At 36.6% G+C, this 12,096-nt stretch overlaps 1 protein-coding gene across 1 annotated transcript in view; it reads left to right on the top strand.

The window, feature by feature from the left end:
* The window catches only part of Apbb1ip (amyloid beta precursor protein binding family B member 1 interacting protein), a 99,407-nt gene that overhangs the window by 40,676 nt on the left and 46,635 nt on the right, over nucleotides 1-12,096 (top strand). Inside the window, exons 3-5 of the mRNA XM_027953069.3 lie at nucleotides 3,472-3,559; nucleotides 7,292-7,584; nucleotides 9,610-9,687. Coding sequence (XP_027808870.1) covers nucleotides 3,472-3,559; nucleotides 7,292-7,584; nucleotides 9,610-9,687 — 459 coding nt within the window. The remainder of the gene's footprint in view (nucleotides 1-3,471; nucleotides 3,560-7,291; nucleotides 7,585-9,609; nucleotides 9,688-12,096) is intronic.

Here is a 12,096-nt window from a genome sequence, read left to right as displayed (position 1 = left end):
ATGAGGGAAGAGTGTGAATGAACATTTATGACCTTTTTCTGTTCATTTGCTCCCTTTTCAGCCAGTGGGAGGAGTGATTGCTCTTGACTGGCAGAGTCTGGGATTTTCATGGGACCATGGTTGATAATTATTACTATAATTCAAGAGTAGGACATAAATAAACTTACAGACAACAACCACAGGATTATCTCAATAGATGCAGAGAGAGCATTTGACAAAATACAGCACTCATTTGTGTTTAGAACACTAGAAAAACCAGGGATAGTAGGAACATACCTCAACATTGTAAAAGCTATATACATTAAACCAAAGGCCAACATCAGTCTAATCCAAGAAAATCTGAAGGCATTCCTTCTAAAAACTGGGACAAGACAGGGATTCCTTCTTTCACCACTTTTATTCAACATCGTTCTTAAAACCCTAGTGAGAACAATTAGGCAAAAGAAAGAAATTAAAGGGATATGAGTAGGAAAAGAAGAGATCAAATTATCTCTGCTGATGATATGATCCTGTATTTAAAAGACCAAAAAAATTCCACCTTAAAACTTCTAGATAAATGAATTCAGCAAAGTAGCAAGATACAAAATTAACACCCATGAGTCAATTGTGTTCCTATACACTAATGAAGAATCAGCTGAAAGAGAAATTAGGAAAACTATCCCATTCACAATAGCCTCCAAATAAAATAAAATAAAATAAAATGCTTGGGAAACAATCTAATAAAAAAGGTGAAAGACTTCTACAATGAAAACTACAGAACACTAAAGAAAGCTTAGAAGATAGAAAGATTTCCTATATTCTTGGATAGGCAGAATTAATATTGTCAAAATGCCATACTACCACAAGCACTAGTGCAATTCCTATTAAAATTCCAGTGACTTCTTCATAGAAATAGAAAAAGCAGTCATGAAATTCATTTGGAAACATACGCGGCCCAGAATAGCCAATGCAATCCTTAGTGAGAAAAGTAAAGCAGGAGGCGTCACAATACCAGACCTTAACTTATACTACAGAGCTATAGTAATAAAAACAGCACGTTATTGACACCAAAACAGACATGAAGACCAATGGAAAGTAATAGGAGACACAGAGACAGACCTATATAAATACAGTTTTCTCACACTAGACAAAGGCATCAAAAACACACATTGGAGAAAAGATAGCCACTTCAACAAATGAAAAACTGTAAATCCATATGTAGTAGACTGAAATTTAACCTGTATCTCTCACCTTGCACAAAACTTAACTCAAAGTGGATCAAAGACCTAGATATTAGACCAGAGACCCTGTACCTTCTAGAAGAAAATGAAGGTCCAACGCTCCAACATGTCACCTTAGGAACCAACTTCCTTAACAAGATTCTTAAAGCACAAGAAGTAAAATAAAAAATTAATAAATGGGATGGCATCAAACTAAAAAGCTTCTTCACAGAAAAGGAAAAAATCAAGAGTGTGAAGAGAGAGCCTTCAGAATGGGAGAAAATCTTTGCCACCTATACCTCAGATAGAGCATTAATTTCCAGAATATATAAAGAACTCAAAAAAAAAAAAACACCAAAAAACAAATAACCCAATCAATAAATGGACAAAGGAACTGAATAGACACTTCTTGAAAGAAGAAATACAAATGATCAAGAAGTGTATAAAAAAATGTTCAATATCTGTAGCAATTAGCAAAATGAAAATTAAAACTACACTGAGATTTCATCTCACTCCAGTCAGAATGGCAATTACCAAGGATACAGGTAAGAAGAAAATGTTGGCAAGGATGTGGGGGGAAAGGTGCACTTATCCATTGCTGGTGGGACTACAAATTGGTACAACCACTCTGGAAAGCAGTATGGAGATTTCTCAAAAAAAAACTAGGAATGGAACCACCATTTAAACCAACTGTCCCACTCCTCAGTTTATATCTAAAGATTTAAAATCAGCATACTACAATGATTCAGCCACATCAATGTTTATAGCAGCTCAGTTCCCAATAGCTAAGCCATGGTGCCAACCTAGGTTTCCTACAACAGAAGAATGGCTAAAGAAATTGTGGTATACATACACAATGGAGTATTACTCAGCCATAAAGAAGAATGACTTTATGACATTTGCGAGTAAGTGGCTGGATCTGGAGACTGTTATGCTAAGTGATATAAGCCAGTCCCCAAAAACCAAAGGTCAAACATTTTTGCTGATATGTGGAAGCTAACCCACAGTAACAGGGAAGAGGGGAAGAACAGACATTCAGTAGATTAGACAAAGGGGAATGAAGGGAAGGGATCGGGGATAGAAATAGGAAAGACAGTGGAATGAATCTGACATAACTTTCCTATGTACATATATGAATACACCACAGTGAATCTCACCATCGTGTACATCCACAAGACTGGAATCCTAATTAGAATAAGATACAGTCCATATTTGTATAAATATATCAAAATAATCTGTCATGTGTAATTAAAAACAACAAATAAAATTTTTAAAAGAATGGGAAAGAGGAGCCTCCAAGACTATTGAACCTACCTTTGTTCAAGGACCTTGGAGTTTTTGCTTGCTCTTTGTTGTGCCCAGAGAGGTTTAGTCAGCTCTCCCATGGGGGTAAGCCCCTTCTCCTTTTCTTTCAGGGCAAGAAAAAAGGTAAGATCTGTTCTTCAATTTAATCACTACCCATTACCCTTTGAGACGACTGCGTATTTTCCCAGCCATTTGAAAAACTGCTGAATTTCACAAATTTATTTTCTGATTGGTTTCCTCCAGAACTTTAGAAAATGATCAGGGATATCTTTTACCAAGTTAAATTAACATAAAGGGATGCATTCACTGTCATAAAAATATTCGTGTTGGAAAACATGTGAAATCACTTCTTAAAAAATTAATTTGTAAATATAATAGTTTGAAATCAAAAAAATCACTTATTTCCAAATAAAACATAACACTATTTACACAATTAATAGGTTAGTCTATGTATGTTTTTAATTTTGTAGTGCTGGAAATTAAATCCAGGGCCTCAAATATTCTAGGCAAGGGCTCTACCTCAGAGCCCTTAATTTCCTTTTAATAAGATTACTACTCAGAGCAACAGCATAATATTTTATTATATATAATAGATTGCATCCTGAAACAGCTTTTCTCCTCTAAATGATTTTTTCTTTTTTGATGTCATTACTTAAGTCTTTATATATTTATACATAGTATGTGTGTTCATCATTACAGGAAGATTTTTCTTTGTTTGTGGAATTAACTGTGTCATTCTCAATTAACTTGATCTGTTACAAGATGCTCCTTAAAGAGTAACATTTTAAATCATCATTTTCCATAGGGAGAAAACTCACACAAAACATTTTCAAGTAAGAATGTGGTCTTTAAAGAACATATTTAAAGAGAAAATGTGTAAATAATAAAAGATGTTTGACTTGCTGATTAAAATGTGCTATGTTGGTATCATGAATAACTCTGAGGGGGCTGGGATCTGTTTTCACAGAGTTTAGGAGTGGACACTCTTCCTCCTCCAGAACCTAAACCACCTACAGCTGAATTTAACTACAGTGTGGGTTTTAAAGATTTAAATGGTAAGCATAACAATTTCTTAAGTAATTTGAAATAATGATGACTAAAACTTGTATGGAACTATAAATTTGAAAACAATATTAAAGGAGCCTGAGCGTCATGGTTAAAGTTTTGGATTTCAAATTGTGTTTTACTGTACCTAGGTTGAATTAAGAAAATCAATTGGACATTTTTGTCTATAATGCAAAAGAAATAATATTTACTAGAAAATGGCAGACTGCATCCTAAAATAGCTTTTCTCCTCCAAATGACTAGATATTTCTTTGATATCATTATTTAAGCCTTCATGAGGAGACGTTTGTGAAAGTCTCAAAATCATCTTGTGTTTTTTTGGAGAAGGGGAGTTTCTTCTTATTGCTAAGGAGTAGTATAAGAAAATATTAATAAGGAAATGTCTGTTCAAGGATTAAAAATGAACTATCTCATAATGATTGATTATACATGAATGAATATTTCCAAATATGTTGTAATTTATATATGATATATGCTTACATGCAATTTGTTCTATTTGACATTTTTAAACTACCCCTGAGGTTGACATTTTCTATTATTAACAAAAATCTCTCTTCTTATTTAGTGCAGAAAAAATCTTTAGCTCAGATGCTATTCAAATTATAATAAATCTTAAAGTAGTCACTTCCAAATTAATGAGAATTCACTGGAACTCTTGAAAAAGATTTGCCAAAATCTTGTAGTGACCACAAAAAATATAAAAACAACACAAGAGAATCTAGAGTTCCAAGTTTTCTTTCTTTTCTTCACTGAGTTTCCATCATTTTCAGTAGTTTTTTGATAAGCTAGGGGGTGCCAATGACTCTTCCTTGATAAATTACCTCTTCTGATTTTTGTCTTTTTTTGCTACTTTTTTCTATTTTCCACATAAACTTATTTCTGCCAGTCATTTCCACCAAGATGGTAGAAATTTGCAGAACTTTCAAAAAAGCAATACACTTTTGTAAAATTATGACAGCCATAGAGTATTGCACATATGGGCGGTGCAGATTTGGCTTCACAACACTTACAACAGCTAAGTACTTTTTCATCAGTTTAATTAAAATTAAATTTTAACTGACATTTCAATTGAGTTGTATTCAATTCAACTAATGTTTCCTTGGAAATAACATAGAGCCTGGTATGGAAAAAGTCCTGGAAAATGATAGGAACAAGAAAACCTAGCAATCTCTAAGCAGCAATGTTACCGTGTGGTAACAAGAAACTAAGAAATTCATCTCGTTAAGAAGACAAGATGCACACATATTGCTTAATTTGGAAATAGGACAAGAACATTTAAATGTACTGATATATGTGACAAACTATTTTTTTTAATTTTCCACATTTCTATTGGTGCATCATAGTTGTACATAATGATGGGTTTTGTTGTTACATATTCGTACATGCACACAATGTAACAAAGTAATTTGGCCAATATCACTCCCCAGATCTTCCCCCCTCCCACCTCACCTCTCACCCCTTTTTCCCTTTCCTCTACTGATCTCCCTTTGATTGGAAAATTTAATTCTTTTAAGATAAGTTTAGCAATAAAAATTTTACTGTCTTCACATTAAAAAAATTGCTAAAATGAATTCAAAATATTTTGCTCAAAGTCATTCAGAGTTAGTGACAGACTTAGAGCCATTTCTATCTCATTCTCCAGTATCATATCACTCATCTATTAATAAATTTAGGGTTATTCATTCATATGTTAAATTTTATTTGAAAATTATTAATGTTAGTATCATCATGAGGATTTTGTTACTGAAATATTTAGAATGGATTAAAAAGTTTTTATGTCAACAGTCAAAATATAATTTATTGTGTTAGGCTATTAGTTATATATATTTCTCTGAAAATATTTATTTATTTACTTACTTATTTATTTGTGATGCTGGGGATTGAACCCAGGGCCTTGTGCATGTGAGGCAAGCACTCTATCACCTGAGCATTATATACCCAACCCTGAAAATATTTTAAATTAACTTTATTTTTTAAAGAAATTGTATGTAAAAAAAAAAAAAAATGATTGTTTTGGTCAGCTTTTTCACTTCTGTAACTAAAGGATCTGACCAGAACAATTTTAGAGGAAGAAAAGTTTATTTGAGGGCTCATGGTTTCAGAGTTCTGAGATGATATACAACCAGCTCCATTTCCCGCAGGGGTTCCAGGTGAGGCTGAACATCATGGCAGAAGAGTGTGGCAGAGGGAAGCAGCTCACATGATGATCAGAAAGCAGAGAAAGAGACTTCACTTAACCTAACACATATATACCTCAAAGCCACGCCCCCAGTGCCCCACCTCCTCCAGCCACACCCCACCTGCCTTCAGTCACCACTCAATTAATCCCATCAGGTGATTAATCCACTGATTGAGTTAAGGCTCTCAGAATCCAGTCATTTCCCCTCTGAGCCCTCTCACAGTGTCTCACACATGAGATTTTGAGGGATACCTCACATCCAAACCGTAACAATGGTTTACAATAAAATAAACCTGTTACACATTTAGGTGATCAGAAATTTAGTATGAAGTACTGTACACTAGAACTATTAGTTCTGATGTAATATGCCATATGGTGTTGATGATATTTGACAATAAGTTACTTCACAAAGATTTATGCTTTGCCACTGAGCAGGCTTTATTTCTTCGGCTGGTATTTCTTCATTTCAGTTCAGTCTGGAGCAACGAGAATTCTCTTATCTCATGGATCACTTCTATCCTGCTCGTCTTTAATTCATTATATTCACCCATCTTCAACATATTCTACTAACATTGCCCACCAACGCCACTACCACTATGCCTGGCAATCTAATACCTTTCAGGATCATATTTGTGGTCTACCACAGTGATCTCACACTTGAAACAAATTCTAAGGTGAATGCTTCTTCTTGCCCTTCACCCTAAAAATCCATGCCCTCCCTTTCTTTTATAAGTGCACTTCCAGCTCACTATCTTCATAAGTCTTTTCCATTTAATCCCATAACATTTTTTTTATTCCTTAAGACCTTTGCTACTTTAATTCCTGCTATTTATCATTAACTGCTCTTTCTTTGAATGTGAGATCTCCTGTAGCTGGGGGGAGAATCTACAGAACCTCCATCTTCAACCACAAAGTCTAAAGTCATATTAAACCTAGCATGTTGAAACTCACATTATTCCAAATATATTTATCAGCATTATTCTATCTATCCTCCAAATGCTTAGAGAGAACTCGCTTTCTGTCCATTTCTCTTATTTTCCTTCCCTACCTTTCTAAAACCCTAAGATCTTGCACTACAGAAGAATTGCTCCTTCCTATTTATGTGCTTGGATTTGACTTTATAGCTGATATGTGACATGCCCCAGTAGAAAATAGTTTCTCCTTTTCTTCCAGTTAAAAACTCATACTGCACTCAATAAATGCCACAATAATCATTTTAGAAATTCTTATACTTGTATGTTCTACTGAATAAAAATATTCCCACCCTTTCTCATATCATAACAAGTCAAAAGAATGACTTCATTACTCAAATATTACTCTTAAAAATACCTTCTTTCAGGCTGGGTCTGTAGTTCAGTGTTGCAGAACTCTTGCCTAGCATGCATAAGGCATGGGGTTCAATCCTCAGCACCACATGAAAATAAACAAATAAAATAAAGGCATTCTGTCCATCTACAACCAAAAAAAAATTTTTAAAGATTTTCTTTCATTTTTTCCAGGTGCAAATAGTTGTTTTTATCATTAATGTGATTTTCTCTGTCAGAGTCTTTAAATGCACTAGAAGACCAAGATTTAGATGCCCTCATGGCGGATCTGGTAGCAGACATCAGTGAAGCTGAGCAGAGAACAATCCAGGCACAGAAAGAATCCTCTCAAAAGCAACAGGATTCAGCAGCTGTGGAGGTGTCAAATTACAGTGGTGCAGCCTCTCTGGGTTATGGAGCAAATGTTGCGGCAACTGGTTTTAGCCAATATGAGAATAATTTACCACCTCCATCAGCTGATCCTGTGTTAGACCTTCCACCGCCTCCACCACCTCCCGAACCTCTCTCTCAGGTAAGTGTGTGGGGCCAAAGATGGCAGAACCATTGACTTCTGCCATCCATCATCTTTGACTTTCTTTGAAGAGATAATTACATTTCTAGGTTTGCATGCTCAAAGCTCTGAAGTACTAAAAACATGAGGATACTGAGTATGTTCACTGCAAAACCAGAGTCCTCCATAAACAAGATGCATAGGTATTGTCTGAATACCACAGACTGGGTAATGTATGAAGAACACAGACTTATTTAGCTCACAGTTCTGGAGGCTGGGAAGTTCAAGAGTGTGGTGCTGGCACCTGCTCGGCCGTGGTGAGGACCTCATGCTGCATCATAACTTGGCAAGACAGAGCAAGCATACCTAACAAAGCCACTGTCTTGATAATTCATTGATCCATAAGTGGATTAATCCAGAGCCCTCATGACCCAGCCATCTCTTAAAGGTCCTACCTGGCCCCACATCTTAATACCTCAGATGGAAACTACGTTTCAACATGAGTTTGGGTTGGGACATTCACACCATATCACGTATGTATAAAGAGCACATTTGGGCCATATTTAATATTTACGATGATTTGATTAAAAGTTTATGTTGGTATGCACACACTCCTGATAATACTGAATTTGGGGTGAAATGTTTTATCAACTTTGTATGAACTGCAGCACTGATTTATATTTTTCCATGTCCCTAGCCCTAGCCCAGGACATAAGGGAATATAGGGCACTTGTTACAAATTTCTTGAATTGAACTAAATTTGAATTTTGCTGACATTGGTATCCCTGTTCAGTAGGGCAAAAATAAATTTCAGTATCACTTATAATGTCATCACTGGGAAGGGTGACATAAGGTAATGAGTGCCTGATATTAATAAATTTCTGAATTTTGTAAACATACAGCTGGGAAGTTCATATTGTCATTGTTTGGGATGTGACCTCAAATTTGCCTCTCATAAAAATATGAAGAGAACTTTTAAGGATTTTTCTTAGAGTGAGCCACTAAAAATATTTTGAAGAACTCAACTCAATTTCCTTTGGCTTCCACATTGGTTGGTCTCCATAAATATGACCCTTGGGACCCTGGAAATTCCTGTTGTGTCTTTTGAATCAGCAAATTTTAAATATAAATTAGATATTAAATCATACTCTATCACACTCATTGTCCATTGTGCTTACTATAGAAAAACTATGTGACAATTGGTGATCAGTATAGAGCAGAGGATCTTAACATAAGGTCCCTGAAAATTTCAGGAGGGGTGGGCAACATTTCCCAAGGCAAATACAAAGTTGAACTCACATAGGAAGCTTTAGAGAATTCCTCACTTTCTGCATATTCTTAAAGGGTCTTGGGGCTCAAAATATTTTTAAGAACCACTGATATAAAAAGATACATGTCTACTTTCAAGTAATTAAAATGTAACCAGAAAAACTCATTTCCTCAACATAAATAGATAGGGGAGCTTTAACAATTCTATTTTTACAATACTAATTTAAGAAAATCAAAGGATTCATTTATTTGGGCTCGTAGAATACTTGGCTCTTTTTTCTGTCTGCTCATGTGTGTTTGCCAGTGCTTTTCTTGGTGATTTATAAGCTAAACTTTGAGTCTAAGTCTTAATTTGGGGGGAGTTGAGGATCTTTTTTAAAGAATCTAAGAGAAACTAGGAAAATTTTAAAATGCTAATCCAAGAATGTGCATATAATTTCAGAAAGTGCTCAAATCCTTGAGATGGATCCACTTTAGATTACTTAGGTTGGTCTCACCAGTTTGAGAAATTTTTGTGGTCTAACTATGTGAAGAACTGTTAAGATCATCATTTCATCTTTTATGTTGAAATACCTGGGCTATAAATGGTGACTGCTTTCTGTATCTTTGGGTTGAAAATTTTGGTTATAGTCATTTAAATTCTGAAATCGAGCATGTGAAATTGGGTAATTTTTGTTACCAAAAAAAAAAAAAAACCCGAAGATACTAGTGATAGCACAAGCAAATACTCACTGGTATTATTTAATGGACTATGTCGAATATCTCAACATTTTACAGGAAGAAAGAGAAGCCCAAGCCAAAGCTGATAAAATTAAACTGGCATTGGAAAAACTGAAGGAGGCCAAGGTTAAAAAGGTAAACTATGAATCACTTTTTGCATGGGGGAGATTAAATTAGTAACAACTTTTTATACTTAATGATAAAAATTAAAATGTCAAGTGGTATTCTCCAAATAGTTGTTATTTTCTTTAAAAAATTAAGAATGAAGGTACAGTATATAGTTTGCCTGATAAATGGGGGACTTGTCTTAGTATAAAAGAGGAAGTTCCCTTGACTTTGTACATGATCTTTGTGTTGATTTATGCATGATTTTCTCTCTTCACTGGAGTATGGGAAGTTGAATACCTTTAACAAGAAAGGAAAAGGCTCTGACTTGGCTGCCATACAGGCAGGGCGCTTTCAGCTCTATTTTGAGAAAGTTTTAAACAATTCTGTCCATCTTGGGCTCCTTCCCCTGAAGGGCCCCCTGGGATTTTGCTCTGCTCTCATAGCAGGTGGCGCCACCTTCTGGAGCTGCCTTAATTGGGTCAGAGCTCAGCTTCAATGAGTCTCACAATTCCACAATTGCTATTGTGCATTTTTTTACTTCTCCTGGGGCAACCTCTAGCCCCCATGCTGGCTGCCCTACTTGTCAAAGTCATCTCCCCAAGAACCAAATGTTGTTTATGCTGGTACTCAAGTTTCCAAGTTGCATAGATTTTGAGCAACATATCCCTAACCCTACTTTCTCAGTATACCTGTAATTTGTGCATTTTTTGCAGAGCATAGGTTTTTCAGGAATAGGTGCATTGTATTATCACAGAAACACCTGCACCTAGACTCATTAGAAGCCTATACTTTAAAATAAAATTTGTTAACAATGGTTAATTGGGTAAATTAAGGGAAATGAAACACCCCTCAGTTTATTTCCATCCTGAAGCATCTAACATCTCTAAAACTCATTAAGAACTTTTGACTCCTAGTTAAGTGAATAATCCTTTTCAGATACTTTATATATAAGCACCTGTCACGGTTCTTTGAATGAAGGTGTTCGGTACATGTTGATTTGTTCAACAAATAATCCTTGACTATCCCTAGATCCAGACTTACAAGGTTCATCTAGAAGAGGTTTTTTTTTTGTTTTTTTTTCCCAGATCAGTCTGGTTTTATTCCTTCCAAACATGTATGAACTTCTTTACTATTATTCTCCCCTACTACATATGATTGTGTGTTAATCAGTTTTACATTACTGTAGTAAATATTTGAGATGATCAACTCATAAGCAAAAAGGTTTGTTTGGGCTCAGAGTTTCAGAGGTTTCAGCGTCACTTGGCCCTATTCCTTTGGGCTGTGGCAACACAGTACATCATGGCAGGAGCATGTAGTGGAGGAGGTGGTTCATTTCATGATGACTGGGATGCAGAAAGAAAGAGGAAGGTGCTAAGGTCCCAGTGACCCCCTCAAGGGCACAATCCACTGACCTAACTTCCTCCATATTAGGCCGACCTCTTAAACGTTCTACCACCTTCCAATAGTTCCATGGGCTGAGGACCAAACCTTCCACACATGACCCTTACAGGGCCACTTACCCAAACCACAGCAGATAGAATCCCATGGTCACGACTGGAATTATATGTCCTTCCTCAAGCCCTGGCTAATTCCCACATTCCTCCTCCAACTCAGTCCTGGGCACTCAGTGCTTCCCGAGCTCCCCAGGTCCAGTCACTCTCACACTAACTTAGAAAACCATTTACACCGTGTCCTCTTTTGTAAAACCTTCAAAACTTCTTTCCCCAACCACATTCTCTCAGCTTCTGATTTTGCTGCCAACTTTGCAAAAATAGAAAGAAAAGTTCCACAGGTTCCCACCGACAGGCTTCCCTTCTCTCACATGCGCACATAGATCCCGTATTCTTTGCCGTGACTAGGGATGAGCTGGATTGCTGCTAGGATCAGCCTCTCCACTTTCACCCCAGTTCCCATCCTCTCCTCTTGTCTTCCTCTGCTCCAGAGCCTCCAAAGGCTGCCAGTCTTGCACAAGGAAGCCAAAGCTTTTACAGGGGCCTACCAGCCCCTATTTGATCTGTCTGCCTGCCATCTCGCTGGCCTCACCTCTTACCCTTGTCCACCCCATTCTACTTCCCTGTTGTCCTGGCTATTATTTGGACACTCCCAGTAAGACCTCACTCTGGAAACTTTGCACTTGTCAGTTCCCCCACCTTTTCTGCAGATTCTGTCTGTCCCTCCTTTAAGTATTCAGTCACCACCTTAGCCAGGCTGCCACTATCACTACACATACCTCCCCAGATCCTCCCTACCCTTCCCTATTTTTCTCCTCCCTGCTTGTCACCATCCAACTTATTGTCTTCTGATTTCTTGCCTGTAGGGAAGGATCCCTCCCCCATAGGAGCTCCTCCATTGAATTTTATCTGTGTTCTTTACTGATACAGCCCCATCTCTTAGACAGGTGCCAGGGGTGCAAGAGGTAAACAAGCCAAGTGAGGT

Source organism: Marmota flaviventris, chromosome 12, assembly GCF_047511675.1.
Source record: "Marmota flaviventris isolate mMarFla1 chromosome 12, mMarFla1.hap1, whole genome shotgun sequence".
NCBI lineage: Eukaryota > Metazoa > Chordata > Mammalia > Rodentia > Sciuridae > Marmota > Marmota flaviventris.
Note: the sequence above shows the minus strand (reverse complement) of the source record. Positions and strands in the feature narration are given on the sequence as shown.